We start from the raw sequence: 20,228 nt of genomic DNA, 5'->3' as shown, positions 1-20,228 counted from the left end.
AATAATGTATGACACAAAGTTGGTTCTATATAAGTGTTAACCAATAAAATTACCTTATTTTATCCTCACTGAAACCCTGTGAAGTAGGTACATAATCTTCATTAAAAAGCTGGGGAAGGGCTTCCCTGGTGGCGCAGTGGTTGAGAGTCCACCTGCCGATGCAGGGGATGCGGGTTCGTGGCCCAGTCCGGGAAGATCCCACATGCCGCGGAGCGGCTGGGCCCGTGAGCCATGGCCGCTGAGCCTGCGGGTCCAGAGCCTGTGCTCCGCAACGGGAGAGGCCACAACAGTGAGAGGCCCGCGTACCGCAAAAAAATAAAATAAAATAAAAATAAAAAGCTGAGGAAACTGGGCTCACTTGTCCAAAGCTGCAACTAGTAAGTGGCAGAACTAGAACCTGTTCATGCTCTTAACATGATGCAATACTCCTCCCAATCATTACTTTTAAATTAAATATTTAGTAGGAGAATCTAAAGAGCCAAATATATAATTACCAAAGGTTAAATTAGCTGACTCAAGTGTTTTATTTTCATGATAAATTGTAAGATATATCCCACAATGAAGGAAACATGCACCTCAGTCATAGGTTCACACTGATACAAGTTCTAACTAGTATCAATAATATAACATTAACAAAACAAAATTTTCAACAATATTCTTTGAACGTAATTTTGAGAGTCAGCACTACTTGCAGGAAACCATGACCCGGTCTAAACAGTGATTATATATTTGTTTTAATTTTTATTTGCTTTCACTGTTTTTTTAAAACAAAGGTAATAGGTTCAAAAAAAGAAAGGTTCAGAATTAGTGCCTCCTCCCCCTCTTTGCAGGCAATTAGCTTCCTGGGTGTCTTTATAAAGATATTCTACGCATACATATGCAGATATGTATATTTATTCCATTTTCACAACATCCTTTTGTTTTTTAACATAAATGTAGAATATGTACACTGTTTTCACTTGCTCTTTGGACTTCTTTTTTTAAATAAATTTATTTATTTTGTTTTATTTATTTTACTTTTGGCTGCGTTGAGTCTTCATTGCTGCACGTGGGCTTTTCTCTGGTTGCAGCGAGCGGGGCCTACTCTTCGTTGCGGTGTGCAGGCCTCTTATTGTGGTGGCTTCTGTTGCAGAGCATGGGCTCTAGGCGTGCGGGCTTCAGTAGTTGTGGCTTGCAGGCTCAGTAGTTGTGGCTCTCGGGCTCAAGAGCACAAGCTCAGTAGATGTGCCGCACGGGCTTAGTTGCTCCGCTGCTCGAACCCGTGTCTCCTGCATTGGCAGGCGAATTCTTAACCACTGTGCCACCAGGGATGCCCCTTTTTGTACTTTTCTTTTTTGGCTGCGCTGTGCAGCACGAGGGGTCTTAGTGTCCGGATCAGGGATTGAACCCAGGCACCTGGCAGTGAGAGCACGGAGTCCTAACCACTGCACCGCCAGGGAATTCCTATTTTTTGGACTTAGTAACATATTTTGGAGATCATGCCATATAGTTATATGAAGAGTTTTGGTTTTTTTTAATATCTATATAATATTTCACTTTATGGATATACCACAATCTAACCACACCAATCTCTTGCTACTATAAGTAATGAACAATGGCAAACATTTGTTTATTTCAAAAAAAAACAACCTGTCATAACAATACTGTTTTCATTAACAAAATTACAGGAGTTTCTGGAACCTCCTGTAATTTCAGTAAGCTGTTTAACTACACATCAAAAAAGGGGCCCTTGGAAATAAGAAATTAATTTACTTTAGAAATATGGACCCAGAGCTATGAGATGGAATCACAAAACCACTAGGTTTCTTGCTTTCCAAGTACATAACAATAAAGAGATGTTTTTGCAAAGATAAATGATATGTCAAAAATTAACTGTTATACTTTGCTACTCAAATTATCTCTGGATTTGAAAGAAATTTTAAAAATCTCTGCAATATAAAGCACTTTAAAACTTGATATAAGAAAAGAAAAGCCTCCACCTGCCCCTCCTAGAAATATTAACAAGATTGCAGCTGCACAATTTGGAACTAAGCATCACTTAACAGTAGTTATAAGGTGCTGATTCTAAATGTTACAGTGGCCCTTTAAGAAAGATCAGCTTATCAGTAAAAACACTCATGCAAAGTGGCACACATGCTCTTTCCTTATATAGGAACAAAATTTGAAATTGTACTTGAATTTGTGTGCTTATTCCAAGATTTATTAACATTTCGGATGCAGCATTAGAATGAAACAGGAGTATATTGGCAGATAAGAGAAAAAGAAAGAAACGTGGTTTAACTAAATTACAGCTGTGAAAAGCAAAGAAAAACCTGAGATAAGAAATCCTGTGCAAAATGACACACTCAAAATGTTTCCCAAACCTATTGTTCTATTTTCTGAAAACAGTCTGAACCAATTATACTAATCAAAAAAAGAACTCTGAAAAAACAGAGGAAGAATTACATAGAATGTTACCGAAAAAACATGAATCTTAATTCAGAGGCATCCATACACAGTTTTTTCTTCATTACTTATCTATTGCCAAATATTGAGCATTCCAGGGCCTTTGTTAACTGCTTGATAGGCACTGTTTAATTTTCCCAAGTAAGGAAACAGAGGTGTAATGAGGACCACCTTAATATTTGGCTTAGAAAAACAATGCAAAATATTTCCAATTTTTAAAGTACTTGATGAAGTGGTTCTCAAATGACAAACAGTAGATACTTTCCAAGCCTCTGGAAGAGGTGTTCTTAACCAGCAGTGTGCTACAGAATTACCTGGGATGCTTTAAAAAGCCTTTTAAATGCTTGGCCCTAAATGGATAATTTGAAAGTTACCAGTTTAAAAAATTGGTATAATAGTATTACATGGTGGTGGTGAAAAGCTAATTCACGGAGTCCTATGGGAAGATAAAAAATTAAAAGTACTAGTCCTCCTGATCCAGTTTCCCACAGGTAATCACTGTTACCAATTACTTCTGCAGCTTATATATTTTTAATTTACAAAGGAGATCACACTATACGTGTTCTGCAAATGGCTTCCATCACCTAACAATATATCTGAACAGCTCTCCATATCAGTACATCTAGATCCACCTTGATCTTACAACAGCTGCCTACCATTCCATTTTTTAGATATATTATCCCTTATTATTTTTTTTTTGCTATTACAATTAACACTATAATGAACATCCTTATACATCCATATCTTCTTATCTTTTTGAGTATATAGTGTGGTAGGCAGAATTCTAAAATGACCTGCAATGACCTATACCTTTGTATAATCTGTGCCCCTTTGAGTGGGTGGAACTTGGAAATACACTGAGACTCCCATGATTATGTATCATTATGGCAAAAGGGAGATTTTCCTGGATGGGCCTGACCTAATCAGGTGAGCCTCTGAAAAGCAGAGGGTTTTCTCCAGCTGGCTGATCACAGAAGAGGAAGGCAGAGAGATGCATTTGGGCTCTAGAAACTGAGGGCAGTTTCTAGCCAACAGCTAGCAGGAAAATAGGGGCCTTAATCCTACAGTCAATAAGGACCACCAACAACTAGTGAGCTTGGAAGACACCAAGCTCCAAATGAGAACACAGCCCTTGGTGACACCTTAATTTTGGCCCATTGAGACCCAGAGCAGCAACTTTAGCCATACTGTGCCTGGACTTCTGACCTGCAGTAACTATGAGATAACAAATGTGCTGTTTTAAGCAGCTGAATTTGTGGTAATTTGTTATGCAGTATTAAAAAATAAAGATACAGGGCTTCCCTGGTGGTGCAGCAGTTAAGAATCCGCCTGCCAATGCAGGGGACACGGGTTCGAGCCCTGGTCCAGGAAGATCCCACATGCCACAGAGCAACTAAGCCAGTGCGCCACAACTGAAGCCTGCACACCTAGAGCCTGTGCTGCACAGCAAGAGAAGCCACCACAATGAGAAGACCGTGCACCACAACGAAGAGTAGCCCCCGCTCTCCGCAGCTAGAGAAAGCCCGCATGCAGCAACAAAGACCCGACGCAGCCAAAAATAAATAAAAATAAAAATAATAAATTAAAAAAAGAAAAGATACAATCTGCATGATAAACTCCTAGAAGCCAAACTGCTGGGTCAGAAATTTTTACGGATATTGCAAAATTACTCTTCAAGTACTTTACACCAATTTAAACACTCACCAACAGTAGATCTAATTTGTTTTAAACTTCCTGGTTAATTACTGATTTAAAGTGTTTATTTCAATAAGTTCCAAGGTCTGGAATGATCTATATCTTGCCCATTTGTAGCTGACTTTTCTCTCACAGGGTTTTTAAGTGTTCACACTCTAAAATTTCTTTCAATAAGAAAGACCTTTCATTTCAGGCGTTACTAGGAGGAAGGCTGTCATCACAACTGCTAACTTCAGTGTAGGAAGCTACTGGTAACGAGTTAAAATGAGCATTGGGAACATTCTCAAGTTGTAAGTAGAGGGATTTTGTGGCAGCTGAATAAACTGAGTCTCTGAAAACAAATTTCAAAGTTTTTTTCAACTTTGAATATTCTTTTGGTAATAAAACTTCAAATATAATATATTCCTCCAAGATGATAATCTGAAGAGAAATCTGAATAGGACACAAAGTAAAATCCATGATCAAAATATCAATTATATGAACAATAAAGGTTTTTTTTTTTTTTTTGCCACACCACATGGCAGGTGGGATCTTACTTCCCTGACCAGGGGAGGAACCCTTGGCCCCTCGCAGTGGAAGTGCAGTCTTAACCAGTCGATCGCCAGGGAAGTCCCAAAGCATTTTTATATATTCAGGATTATGGGGGGAAAGAGGTAGACTTTAGACTAGACAAGAGATTATTCTACCTTTCTTGTTTTATAAAGAATGTACTAACACTTTAGAAATAAAAAAGGTATAATTCTGTTTTTTATTTCACTATTTTCCTTTCACTATAACAAAGGAATAGTGAATTTTGTATAGTAATACAAAAATTCCATGTAGTATAAACTGATATATAATTTTTCTGAGTGCTAGAGTATGTACCAAAAGTCTTTAAAATGTTCATGCCCTGACACCTAGTAATTCTTTTCTGAGAGTCTATTCTAAAGATATAAATCACAAAGAATCATTCATTCAACAATTTAATTCAACCAATATTTGTTAAGCATCTACTATGACTTATTAGATAGTGTTCTGGAAAAACAACAGAGAACAAAACACCTCCCTGCTGTCATGCAGCTTAAATTCTGGTGGGAGAGAAAGACAGTAAATAAATAAATATATTAAAAATATATAAATTATATATATATATAGGATATATAAAAATTTCAGGTATTGATAGATGCTATGGGAAAAAAAAGTAGGGTATGAGAATAAAGTGATGAGATTTTAATTTAGAAAAAGCAACCAGGGAAGAAAATCTCTGAGGCTATGACACGAATGAAGTAAGGATGTAGGTCTTCTAAGCAGATAGACACCTGGGGAAACAAGAGATGATACGTGCAAATGTCCAGAGGCAAGTTCTCCCAAACAAGCCCAATATAGTCACCATCATGCTGCATGTTACTTAGAGCCAATTGTGAGTACCTAGATTCTGGTCAAAGAAATCTGTGAGGTTTTTGTTTTTGTTTTTGCTTCGCCTCACGGCTTGAGGCTTTGCAGGATCTTAGTTGGGCCTCGTGGAAGTGGAAGTGGAAGCACGGCATCCTGACCACTGGACCACCAGGGAATTCCCTGTTTTTGTTTTTTAAATCAGCTTGTAATGTTTTGAGTTTCAAAAAAATTCTACCTTTAATAATAATTTTTTTTTTACTATTACAGTATTATTTATAGTTGGAATCAACCTAAATGCCCTACAGTTGCTACTAAATTGGCCACACACGATAGTACATTCATGAGATGGAATACTTTAAAAACATTAATATTATATTTTAAAGTCATGTTAAAAAATATTTAATAAAATGGAAAAATGCTATTACATAACATGAAAAGAGCAGTTTATTAAACAGTACATATACTATGCGCCCAACTTTATTGCAAAAATATATACAGTTGGCTCTCCATAGCCACAGGTTCTGCATCCACGGATTCAACCAACTGCGGAACTAAAATATTTGGGGGGGGGCTTCCCTGGTGGCACAGTGGTTGAGAGTCCGCCTGCCGATGCAGGGGACACGGGTTCGTGCCCCGGTCCGGGAAGATCCCACATGCCACGGAGCGGCTGGGCCTGTGAGCCATGGCCGCTGAGCCTGCGCGTCCGGAGCCTGGGCTCCGCAACGGGAGAGGCCACAACAGTGAGAGGCCCGCGTACCGCAAAAAAAAAAATAAATAAATAAAAAAATAAAATATTTGGGGGAAAAAAAATTCCAGAAAGTTCCAATATGCAAAACTTAAATTTGCAGTGGGCCAGCAACTATTTACATAACATTTACATTGTATTTACAACTATTTACATGGCATTTGTATTAGGTATTATGAATAATCTAGAGATGACTTAAAGAATACAGGAGAATACATGAAGGTTATATGGAAATACTATATACCATTTTAGATAAGAGACTTGAGAATCTGCGGATGTGGGTATCTGTGGGGGTCCTGGAACCAATTCCCCGGAAATCAAGGGAGGATTGTATGGATATAGATATATCTGAACTATTTCATGATAGGTTTGTTTTTTTTTGTTTTTTTTTTTGCAGTACGCGGGCCTCTCACTGCTGTGGCCTCTCCCGTTGCAGAGCACAGGCTCCAGACGCACAGGCTCAGCGGCCATGGCTCACAGGCCCAGCCCCTCCGCGGCATGTGGGATCTTCCCGGACCAGGGCACGAACCCACGTCCCCTGCATTGGCAGGTGGACTCTCAATCACTGCGCCACCAAGGAAGCCCAATGATAGGTTTTTATGTATACAGAAAAGAATAGAAGACTATATACCAAATAGTGAGATAATAGTGATTAATTTTAAGTGGTGTAATTGTGGACAATTTATATCTTTGGACTTTTTAACGTTTTCCAAATATCCTAAATGTATTACTTATAGACCCAGGGGGATACTCAAAAGTTATTTTCAAAACAAGTGTTAAAAAGTGGAATCTAGGTTCTCACCAGAAAACAAAACAAAACAAAAACAAAACCAGAACAGGAAGCATTTGAGGTCCATTAGTTTCTTTTCTTTGTGTTTAATTCGCTGGGACTGGCTAAAGGATAACTTAAAAAGTTCTGGAGGAGTGATTATACTTACATTCCTGTTTGAAGGTGAAATATTCTGTAAGATGCCTGCATTCATGATTTCCTCGAAGCAGAAACAATGTTTTGGGATGATTAATCTTTAAACTCCATAAAAACAGCACACACTACAAGACAAACACAAGGATAAAACTTTTATTTTTGAACACAATAACACATAAAGACAATTTATACAAATTCAAATGACTTGCTATAATGGCGTATCTCTTTGATATTCCCAAGTTGAAACATGAAGAATTCCAGCTTTTGAGTGTGTTGTGTTGTTGCCCTAGAATTTGTCTTTTTTGTTGTTTTTGGTTTTGTGGGTTTTTTTTTTTTTTTTGGCTGTGCCACATGGCATGTGGGATCTTAGTTCCCCGACCAGGGATTGAATCCGTGCCCCCTGAAGTGGAAGCACAGAGTCCCAACCACTAGACCTCCAGGGAACTCCCTGCCCTAGAATTTGAAAGAACGTAAGAGCGTAGCCTTCATAGAAATCTCTTAATTTCTGTTCCCATGTTCCATCCAAATATCTAGATCTCTACAATAAAGTCACCCACACACATACCTTAGTCCTAAAACCTGTATTTTATTTAGTGGAGAAACAGTAGAGACATTTCCACTAAAATCAGGAACAAGGCAAGGATATCCACTAATACCACTACTATTCAACACTATACTAGAGGTATTAGCCAACTGAATTAGACAAATCAGTTAGAGGCTTAACAATGAGTAAAGAAAAACAAAAACTATCTGTATTTGCAGATGATATAATAGCATACCTGATAAACTCCAGAAGAATCAATGATACAACTAACTAAACTAATAAAAAATTCAGTAACATGCAAGGATATAAAATTAACATACAAAATAGCCTTCATATACACAAACAATAAGTGGGACACAATGCTAGACAAAACTCCATTTACAATAGCAGCAAAGAAGATTAACTACATAGGAATAAATTTAACAGGAAATGTATAAAACTCATACCAGGAAAAAGTTAAAAAAACACTCCTGAAAGACACAAAAGTAGACATGAACAAATGGAAAGACATTCCCTGTTTTTGGATAGGATGATTTAGCATTAAAAGATTACAGTTCTTGGGACTTCCCTGGCGGTCCAGTGGTTAAGCCTCTGCGCTCCCACTGCAGGGGGCGAGGGTTCTATCCCTGGTCGGGGAACTAAGATCCCACATGCTGCACAGTGCAGCCAAAAAAAAGAAAAAAGAAAAGATTATAGTTTTTCCTAGTTTATAAACCCATTACATTTCCAATAAAAATACCATAAGCTATTTTATGGAGTTAGACAAGTTGATAATAAAATTTATATGGCAAAATAAACATGTAAGAACAGCCAGGAAACAGCCAGAAAAACACTGAAAAAGATGGTTAAAACATACTATAAACTTCCTAAATTAAAATAGTGGTCCTGGCACTATATGTAGATAAATATACCAGTGGAATAAAATGGGTCAGAAATTAATGCACGTACATATAAAAATTTGAGATATAAGAAAGGTGGCACCCTAAATCACTGGAGAAATGATGAGCTTCTTAAGAAATGTCTCTGGGACAACTGGTGCTATTTCAAAAAAAAAATTAGAACCATATCTCACATAATGAATAACAAATGGATAAGGGATCTAAATATCAAAATGCAACCATACAAGTTCTAGAAGAAAACATGAGGTGAGTTTTCTTTAGCTTTAGTGTACGGAAAAACTTTAAAACTAATGACTAAAAGTTCAAAGGCAAGAAAAGAAAAGATGGGTAAATCTGACTACATAAAAATAATTTGCATGGTATAAAACAATTCGGCAAGAACTGACAAAACCACATATACATTTAACTTTTGACCACATCTAGGAGCCTACCCTGAAGATACACTTCCAACAATAAGAAAATACATACACACAGGCTGCAGTGTTGTTTGTAATAGCAAAGTATTTGAAACAACCTAAATGACCATACAAAGGAGAGAGGCTGAGCAAATTATGATACATCCACACAATGAAGTACTATGAAGCTATGAAAAAAAACATGAGAAAGATCTCTCTATAAACTTATTTGGGGCAATTTCTAGGATACACTGTTAAGAAAAAAGCAAAATGAAAGAGTATCTACAGTATGCTACTGTTTATGTAATAAAGAAGGGGTATAAGAAAAACATATATTAGCTGCTCATTTGTGCATAAGAAATAAGGGAAAGATAAATCATAAACTAAAGAGATTGGTTACCTAGAGCAGGCATAGAGGAAATGGGTGGAAAGAAGTGGGGACTGGGAACAGGTTAGGAGGGATGAGGCCGGAGTGACACTTCTCAAAGCATACCTCTTCAGATAGGTTTGACCTCTAGAACCACAGTAATTAAAATTATTTGGGTATTAAAATTACTCAAAATAAGTATTTAAATCAACCAGCATGTGATAGAAACCCCAAATATAATATGAACAGTAACAAATGAGCCTAACTGTATTATAAATGGATAACAAAGTAACAAAGAAAGGGATGGGATGGGGGAGAACTAACCCAAGTTATATATGTATATAATATATAATATATATATATATACACACGCTATATATAACCAAGCTACATATATATATATATATATATATATATATAGTGTGTGTGTACATATATATACATATGCGTGTGTGTATATATATATATATATGCATACGTATATATATCTCCTAGATCCTTCTGCTGAGAGGGCCTAGGACCTCAAAATCACTATGTGTATTGATTTGGGGATTACAAATAAATTTTAGTAGGGAGGCATATATACAAATACAGAATCCGTGAATAATGAAAATCAATCGTATAGTCTAATCATAAAATATACATATCTCATTCATATACAGCTTCAAAACATAAGCAAAAATTGACAGAACTATTGTGAGAAACAGATAAATCAATAACTGTAGCTGGAGATTTTGACGCAGACCCAAAAAATCATAGTTCAAGCAAACAAAAATAATCAAACTTATAGAGAACAAGTGAACAAGTACAGAATGCATTATTTTCAAGAATATATGAGATAGTCACAAAAATCTACTGGGTACCACAATAAATTCCAAAGGGAGTCTCAATAAATTCCAAAGAATGAATATTATTCAGATTATGTTCTCTAATTAAATTATGCTAATTAGAATCAGTAACAAAATACTAACTCTAAAAAAATCCCACATGACTGGAAACAAAAAACATACTGCTTCATTGTCTTAGGGCTTAAAGATAATTCTTTAAAAAATGCTGAATGATAATAAAAACAATACATGTCAAAATCTGTGGGACCCAGATAAAGCAGCACTTAAAGGGCAATGTACCTTAATAAGTACATTTATTTTTTAAAACAGATATGCAAATATGTTTGTATATGCTTAACCTATCTCTGAAATGTCATACAAGAAACTCTTAACAGTGATTGTATGGGTGGAATGGCTAATATATGAGAAGATGCTCAGTGTCATTAGTAATTAAAGAAATATTAATCGAAATGACAATAAGATACTACTTTATCATTTTGGTAAATATTAGAAAATGAGATAAAACCAAATTCTGGAAGAGGGACAGGAGGAAATATGAACTCTTAGGTGCTACTGGTAGGAGTATAAACTGGTACAGCTGTTCTGAAGACTGATCTACAATAATCAGTTCAAGTGTTATATGAAGGTAGGTACCCTTTTCCCTAGCAATCCCACTCTTGTTCATAAACCATAGAGAAACTAAAACATGGGACCATAAGTGGATTTATATAAGGGTGTGCTTCACAGCAGTGTTCATGATAGAAAGAAACTGGAGGCAACCTAGTGTCCACCACTGAGAACAGAGAACTAAAATGTCATAGATGTATACTATGGGATACTATGGAGCAGACAGAAACCCAGATAGATCTTAAAAACATACTGACATGTAAAAACAAAAATCAACAGAAAGACAGCTACAGCAGTGATTCTCAGGGTGGTCACATTCATATCAAAGTGTGGTACATCAGCATCACACAGGAACTTGTTAGAATATACATTCTCAGGGTCTATTCCAGACCTAAAGAATCAGAAATTCTGGGTGGGCTCCAGCAATCTGTTTTTGAACAAGCCCTCCAGGTAATTATGATGCATGCTAAAGTTTGAGAACGACTGAATAGCACCATAACATTTATGTAAAATTAAAATATTTTTCCCACCAAAACGTTATATATTAAAAAATTAATAATATATGTATTCTGAGGCATATACTAAATACAATAGCAACATGTATAGTTGGGAGAGGGAGTAAGGAAAATAGAGGTCACAGATAAGAAAAACAAAACAAAACAATAGAGGGACTTAGAAAAGACTAGTAATAAATGTGCCATGACCTTAAGAGCTTAATTCAACCAAGATTTCCCTCCTTTTTGAAAGGAAAGACTTCAAAATCCTGAATCCAAATGCTTCTCAAAATGCCTACTCTAAGTCACCAACATCTCCTGCCTATGCTTACTGGATAAGATTACTAACTAGTCTTTCTGGGCTCCCATAGTCAGTCCACCACGTAACAGCCAGAGTAATTGTTTTAAAACATAAATAAATGTGAATATGTCACTTCCATGCTTAACAAACAAATAAACAAACAAAAAAGCTCTAATGGCTTCCCACTGCATTCAGAATAAAACCCAAACTCTACCATGGTTTGCAAGGCCTGACATCATGTAAACCCTGCCTATGTCTCTGATACACTGTCTACATTGTCCCCTTACTCATTCTGTCTAGCCACACTGACCTTGTTTCTATTCCTGGGCTGCCTTAGGCTTGCTCCTTCCTCAGAGCTTTTACACTTGATATGCCCTTTGCCTGAGATGTACTCACCCCACCCCTCCATCTATGCATGGCTCATTCCCTCAGGTCATTCAAGTTTTTGTTCAAATATTACCTCTTCAGATAGGACTTCCCTGATCTCCAACTAAATTAGCTACTCCTGTCCCCCTTTTGTCCCTTACTCTGATTTGATTTTCATAGACACTAAGCAAATATAAGATGCCATCTCTCTCACTAGGAAACACAGTAGGGACTTCCCTGGTGTCGCAGTGGTTAAGACTCCGCACTCCCAATGCAGGGGGCCCGAGTTCGATCTCTGGTCAGGAACTAGATCCCACATGCATGCCACAACTAAGAAGCCTGACTGCCGCAACTAAGGAGCCCACCTGACACAACTAAGACCCGGTGCAACCAAATAAATAAATAAATATTAAAAAAACAAAACAAAATAATAAAGGACTTGGCTTTGCTTGTTTATCTCTGCATCCCCAGAATTTAACAATGCCTCTCAACTTAGGTACTATTAACAAGCATAATTCTTTGTTGCAGGATGTTTTGTATTCCTGAACCCTGCTCATTAAATGCCAGTAGAACTTCTCAACTATTGTGGCAAACCATTCATATGTCATTGTACATAATTATGAGTACATCTGCAGTATAGTTTCTCAAAAATGAAATTGTTGGATCAAAATAATGTACATTTTGAGACACACCTTGCAAAATAAACACTATAAAATGTAAATATATAGACACATACGAATATAATTGGATGGCTTTTTCCTTTTTTTGGTTGACTTTTGTTTTCAACATAATATTTCAAATTTCACAAAATATTCCAAGGAAAAATTACATTAAATTCATATATAAACATAGAAAGCACTTTCTCTCTTCCTACTTACCTTTCCCAACCAAGAACATGATATATCTTTTGAATTATTTGGTCTTTATCTCTGCCTCCTGTAATGATCAACTAAACTTTTTGAAGTAATGAGTTATAATGCCCATCCACACTACAATGTAATTTGGTTGATATACTTCTCAGCCTCTAATCTCAAGTTTTATTTCCTCGTATTATACATCAGTATGCAACTGTACAATTATCTTGTACACATCAATTAAAGGTCATGATTATCAAAAAATCTGTTCGATACTGTTTGTATTCCTATGTGAACAGAATTTTTACTCCATCTCAAGAATCATTTCTATATGTCAACAACTGTTCATTAGTTGTCCGTCTGATAACACTTACATCACCTAAACATCTGATAACATTTTCTCTTTGGTGGCTCCTGTGAATTTAGTACAACACATCCTATGCTGAAAAGGTTCCCTTTAATCCTTTCTCTTATTATAAAATCAATGAAAGGAAACTAAAATTTAGCTTCCCCTACCACAGAGGAAGTACTTTATAATGGGTGCAAATGAAGAAGGAATATCAAAAGGCTCAGACAAAAGTGAAACTTTACTATTCTGTTTTATCAGTCACATTTGGACCAGTCCCTGGTGTACTACCAAAGCCCACGTTGCTTCAGGAAAGATCAATGCTTGCTCTGGGCATGGAAAAAAAAAATATCATCATGCCTTGATTCTCTCATACAGGCTCAAGGAAAGAGAAATTATTAAGTATGGAAGAGAAAATAAAGTTCTGTGAAAACGATTTGGCAATACATATCAAAAGTCTTAGAAATGCTCACATTCTTAAAAATACTCATTCTATTATAAGAATCCAATCTAAGGAAATATCAGAAATGCTATTAAAGATGTATTCAAAAAGATGTTAATTGCAGCAATATGCAGAATGGAAACAACTGGAAAACAACCTTGTACCACTTACAGTACAAGTGATACAATATCCAATTAACTGCTGCTTAAGCCATAAAGACATTTAAACATCTCAGAAAACAAACAGTCTGGAGGCAAGATGTCTAGGTTTAGTGTACCAGCTCAACATCTTCACCAAGAAATCATGCCCTCTCTCCCTCTTTGATCTGCTATTCACAGCAGGTCTGCTTTTCATTCTTAGTTATAGCACCTCCTCATGGTCACAAAATGGCTGCTACAGTACACACACCCACATTTGACATGACATAGGGGAATGGGGGTCCAAAAGCTTTCACCTTGCAAGAGTCTTTTCATCTGGAAAGAAAAAATTTCAAAACAACACACACAAATAACAATGACAACACAACATGCAGAAGTCCCTTTATATATTACTGGGCAAAAGGGGATCTCATGTTTACCCTGGACTAGTCACTGGTAACAGGGAATGGATTGCCATGACTAGTTCAAACCAACCAGAATTCATTCCCTTGGGCTGGGATAAGGGCCTTCCCTCTCTGAAATTAAAAGTTCTCCCTGAGAACTTTTAAATAGGTAGAGTGTGCAATGTTACAATCTGCAAGTATGATCTCCACCCATCCCAGGTACCTATTTAGTTATCCCTGACAACCCCCAATCCTATTTATCTGAACAAAACAGGGATTTGATAGTAAGGAAGGAGGAGAGAAAAGGTAGGCAAATAAGCAGTACCTGCTACAAACCAAATTATCCAAAGAGAAATGGTGAAATAAACTACGGTATTTATACCACTAATCATACTTTTGGAGAAATTTTAATGATAGAGAAAAGTGCTCTCAAGACAATGATGAGTGGGGGGGAAAGACTACAAGAGAGAATGCACACAACGATCTCAACTTTCTTTAAAAAATATACACATGTAAAAGAAGAAAAAGACTGTGAGGAAATACAACAAAATGTTAACAGTAGTTTCATTATAATTCATTTATAACTTTATTTGTAAGAATTTTTTTCTTAGATTCTGCATTTCCCAATTTTTCTACAAAAAAATGACTCTTTATAACAAAAAATTATAATAGGGACACCATCACCTTATTTTCATCTGTTTGACAAAAACATCACCACTCATGCTTATCAAGCACATTGATAAAAATTTATTGTTCAAGTATATACTTGTATCATGTTAGACTAAGTTGTAGCTTACAGAAATCTATATAATCTTAGTGGTCTATAAGTGGCTTCCAACAAACATGAGATATATCCTACAGTTCAGTTTTAAAACTGGTATAATACAGCATTGTCAATTTAAAGTTTTGATTCATTTATCTCTTAAGCTGTTCCAGAAAAACGCTTTGTTAGCCAAACATCAAATAGCATGATAAAGCCAAATATAAACTATGATTTATTAATATTCATTCAGTCAACAAATATTGAGTGCCTACTATGTGTCAGGCACTGTGCTCAGTCCTAATATGAGAATATTGCTAATAATTAAATAAGTACTTTTGGGGACTTCCCTGGTGGTTCAGTGGGTAAGACTCCATGCTCCCAAGGCAGGGGGCTGGGGTTCAACCCCTGGTCGGGGAACTAGATCCCGTATGCATGCCGCAACTAAGAGTTCACACGCTACAACTGAGAACCCACATGCTGCAACTAAGAAGTCTGCATGCCACAACTAAAAGATACCGCATGCTGCAACAAAGACCCGGCACAGCCAAAATACATAAATAAATATTAAAATAAATAAATATTTTCATATCATACTGAGCGATCTATTCATAAGTAATCTTTTCTATTAGACTGTCAGCTCCCATAGAGACCATGAATCCTACTCATTATTTGATGCTCAGAGCCTGCCATAAAGTTGGCACTCAGGAAACATTTGTTGATGAGTGACAGAAAAAATATGTTAACACAAAATATTCTGAATATGGCATATGTGTACAAAACTCATCGTGGGTCTGTGTGTGTGTGTGTGTGTGTGTGTATTGTGAATATACTGATGCATTGAAACTATTTTTAAAGTATGTAATCAGAGGATGATTTGGCACAATATTTATCCTTTTAAAAAGTTATTTCTGGGCTTCCCTGGAGGCGCAGTAGTTGAGAATCTGCCTGCCAATGCAGGGGACACGGGTTTGAGTCCTGGTCTGGGAAGATCCCACATACCGCGGAGCAACTGGGCCCATGAGCCACAACTACTGAGCCTGTGCGTCTGGAGCTTGTGCTCCACAACAAGAGACGCCGCGACAGTGAGAGGCCTGCGAACCGCGATGTAGAGTGGCCCCCGCTTGCCGCAACTAGAGGAAGCCAAAGCACAGAAACGAAGACCCAACACAGCCAAAAATAAAAATAAATAAATAAAATTTTTTTAAAAAGTTATTTCATTAAATAAAATTAATTACAAATTCAGTAAGTTCTGTATTCTTTTCTTCAGCCTCTAAAACTTCCTCATGCTACTAAACACAAAGAACTAAGCATTCAGTGAGTCTTTCAAACACCCATACTTTTGACATACTGTCTATTAAAATAGGATGTGGATAGGAATGTGGGAAGCTTTTAATGTTACAGTCTGCAAGTATGATCTCCACCCATCCCAGGTACCTATTTAGAAATCTTGGGAAATTACTGAGCAGCAGGGAGAATGTGCTTATTTCCTTAGCTTCTATCATTAACTTTCGAACTCATAGATGACACTAAATGAATTTGAGACACTGGCAAGATAACACTGAACTTTTCTGATTCATGCACTTAGACTATCTATCTAACTAAAGAGTAAGATATATTTCTCTTGTTGTTTATTTTTCTGGCAGCTTTAGTATCACAGCTGCTTTTTTGGTTGAGTACCAGGTGAGAGGGTTGACTTTATTTAGGAGTGATGCTGCATGAACAATAAACCTTTAACCACATAGTACAGTGAGGGTCCCACACTACGAGGGAGAGGCAGAACTAAAGATTGCAAGAACAGCAAGCAGACTCAATTTCTCATCTCATGCTTATTCTGGGGATATTATAAATTCGATTACCTGCACTATTTCAAAAGTTACTTCTCTTTTATTTGCCAAGCATGTACAGCTGAATCAACGGACATTAAATATGAATGTACTGTGGTTCCACTGTACTCAAGTCATTCCGTTAGGTTTTGAAATAGTTTTATCTTTTGTACATAAAAACTTATACTTTGTTTTAAATCTAACCATTTTCCTGTCATCATACAATTTTCAAAATATATAAATTGTGAGTTTTCATTAACTTCATTAACTGTAATCATTTTTTCCTTCAATGAACATGTACTTCCTATGTGTAACAGTATCATAAATTATTCCTACAAGAGGCTAAGTGCCTGATTATTCAGCATTGGCAGTTAATCTAAGCGTTCAATGTAGCTCAGCAGCTTATAGTTTTATAATTAAGGTGAGCTAATCCAAACCCCACTTAGGGTGAACAGCAATTTATATCATTTATATACAGCCTGTACACTATCTACAAAGAGGAAAGGCTGGTAAACACTTAAGTTATTTGCAAAGCAGGGTTAACATAGCCTTCTATATGTCAGATTTTTACTGGCTAATAAAAGGAATAGTTCTTTTTATATCAATTAAAACGTATCTCTATCACTTTAATTATTGAAAGTAACAAAGTTTATAAATTCTGCCAGTGTGTTCTCATTTTAATTTCTTCTACTGAAGAATGGAAAGAAATTTTTTTAAAAAGATAATATGATAGTTCCAACACACCAGTTTAATATTTACCTCTATACTGAAATAGCCTCTGTCCACATAGTCACCCAGAAAGAGGTAGCGTGTATTACTAGGTGATCCTCCAACTTCAAACAACTTCATCAGGTCAAAAAACTGTCCATGAATGTCACCACATACTAGGAAAAAAAACAGACCTAGGGTGAGGTGAAAAATTATGTCTTAGAAGAGAAAGGGCATTACACCAATAGGACCACAGTTTAACTTTTAACTTAAATCAGTCTAGCTTTTGACTGGACTGCTCGATAATTGCAGGCAATCTATCAATACGAAATAGTCCTACTGGAAATATTAGACATTTTAAATTGTATTTCTTCAATGAATAACACATACTAAACAACCCTAAGACTGCTCACAATTCCTAGAATAATGATCACACATTTTAGTTGGTTATTTGTAATCACTTCTCAAATTAGCTCAAATCTAAGTACCACCATGCGAATACTTCTCATACCTGTGATTGGAGCATCTACTTCTATCATAGTCTTCTCTTGTCTCAGGATGGCAGCCCCATCATTGATTATCTTTAAGGCTACTTCCTCTTCCAGTCGCCCTTCCTTCACCAAATGGTTTTTCAAAACATCAATTTTAGGTTTCCCATTCTCAAATACTTCCTTCAAAGTAAGCCGCTGTGTTGGAGGAAAAGGGACAGCTAGGAAGAGAGAAAAAAAAATTTTTTAACAGTTAAAGGTATAGAGAAAAACCATAAACACATTACTTTTATGTAACAAATTAAACCTAATGCATCACCACGATTTCACATCCACAGCACGAGAACTACATAGGAAAACAAATCGAAGATACTATATATTATAGATGATCGATTCTAATTTTTTAAAAGGCCACAGTTAAAGTCATTTAAAAGATATATGTGTGTGTGCGTGTATATATTATGTTATACATATAAAGATGAAAGACTTGAAGTTGATTCAGTAGATAAGCTAAAAGTGAGACAAGGGACTAGATGATATGAGTATCTTTTATCTATGGAAAATGTGTTAAAAATGAAACTATGGTTTAAAAAAATGAAGGAAAATAAATCACAACACTAAAAGGGTATTTATTTCTTCCAAAGAACAGACCTAATGAAACCACGTCTTGGAAGTTTGACTTCAGTTCCTGATCAGGGGAATCAGATGTTTTTTATGTACGTACGTATGTATTAATAAAAGGTAGTTGCTTAAAATATTACTAATAACAAGAACACAACTAACAGGATGGAGCTCTTTCACAGAATAACTTGCTCTAGTAACAGAGCATAAACTTGAGAAAAATAGGTATGGGAGGTCTAGCTGTGTTTTCTAATCTCGAAATTCTAACAACTAACTTCAGTGTACACTGGATATAAAGTTTATATACAACATCATGGTAAATTAGCAACTTGAACAGAAAAAATTTTTTGACATTTTAAAATTGGCTATCACCTCTTCTTTTACCTATCTTATAATGTAGTCTACTTTAGATTCCCTGTGACCTAATAGCCACAAGTCTATAAACCATAAGTTTTAAAGGAGGGATTCATTTCAATTTGTGGTTACTGTCTGATTATTCCACTTCTAGCTTTATGGAAGTATTATTAAGAACCAAGTTGAAATCTACAGGCACTTAAACAATTTTAGACTTGATCTAGCCATTCCATTTTGTATTTTTTACAAGTAAAGAAAGTCCTATGGTAAGTTTTATAATGCTCTTAGCTATAATTTGACTCATTTTGACTATTCAAAGCCCATTGAAAATATCATAGTAGCTATCCAACCAGCAAATATTATCCTGAGATGGGGACCATACACATCCCAGTTTACTCAGGACAGTCCTAGGTTTCAGCTGCTCTCCTAGTATAACTGTTAATAGCATCCCCTTTCCCTCTTAAAACTGTCTCAATTTAAAGGACAAATTAGTCTTAATTTGTATAATTCATATGGAATATCAATATACTATTTTAGTAGGATAATCTAAATCTAAAATAAGACAAAAATAAAATATTATGATGAGTCTTTTATTCATTCATCTGGTGAGTCTATAAGACAGGGTGAAGGTTAGTCCTGAACAAGTTTACTTAAATTTTTACTAAATTGTTTTTAATTGCCCACTTTGTAAATCAAAGAAATTGGTCAAAAAACTAAAAACAGGGCTTCCCTGGTGGTGCAGTGGTTGAGAGTCCGCCTGCCGATGCAGGGGACACGGGTTTGTGCCCCGGTCCGGGAAGATCCCACATGCCACGGAGCAGCTGGGCCCATGAGCCATGGCCACTGAGCCTGCGCATCTGGAGCCTGTGCTCCGCAACAGGAGAGGCCACAACAGTGAGAGGCCCGCATACCGCAAAAAAAAAAAAAAAAAAACTAAAAACAAGATGAAATAATACAAAATCAAATATGTTGGAATTGACAAAAATGTATCATAACAGAGGTAGTATGAGAGACAAGAGATCCACAGATATTACTTGACTTCTACCAGTAGTATTATTACTTACTAATAAAAATCATTTTCCTCCAACCTCAGTTGTAATCAGAGAACAGCTTACAAAACAGGAAACCCGTTTTTCTTATATATCATAAAAGTTACGTAAGTAAAGGTGACAACAACCTAAAGAGCTCCTGAGGAGGAAATTTAGAAAGATATTTTTTCTTTCTCTCAAATTCTTCAGTTGTAATTTATTTAAAACAAGTAAATAAGTCAGTTAAATGAAAGTA

At 36.2% G+C, this 20,228-nt stretch overlaps 1 protein-coding gene across 6 annotated transcripts in view; it reads right to left on the bottom strand.

Moving 5' to 3' along the window:
- The window catches only part of PPP3CC (protein phosphatase 3 catalytic subunit gamma), a 96,725-nt gene that overhangs the window by 31,118 nt on the left and 45,379 nt on the right, over positions 1 to 20,228 (bottom strand). For all 6 annotated transcript variants that reach the window (XM_067745125.1, XM_067745121.1, XM_067745123.1 and 3 more), the window contains exons 2-4: positions 17,993 to 18,190; positions 17,533 to 17,657; positions 7,198 to 7,309 (exon numbers count right to left, since the gene is read on the bottom strand). In XM_067745125.1, the coding sequence (XP_067601226.1) occupies positions 7,198 to 7,309; positions 17,533 to 17,657; positions 17,993 to 18,190 (435 nt within the window). The remainder of the gene's footprint in view (positions 1 to 7,197; positions 7,310 to 17,532; positions 17,658 to 17,992; positions 18,191 to 20,228) is intronic.

This window comes from Pseudorca crassidens, chromosome 7, assembly GCF_039906515.1.
Source record: "Pseudorca crassidens isolate mPseCra1 chromosome 7, mPseCra1.hap1, whole genome shotgun sequence".
NCBI classification, from domain to species: domain Eukaryota; kingdom Metazoa; phylum Chordata; class Mammalia; order Artiodactyla; family Delphinidae; genus Pseudorca; species Pseudorca crassidens.
This window is presented reverse-complemented; position numbering and strand designations above follow the sequence as displayed.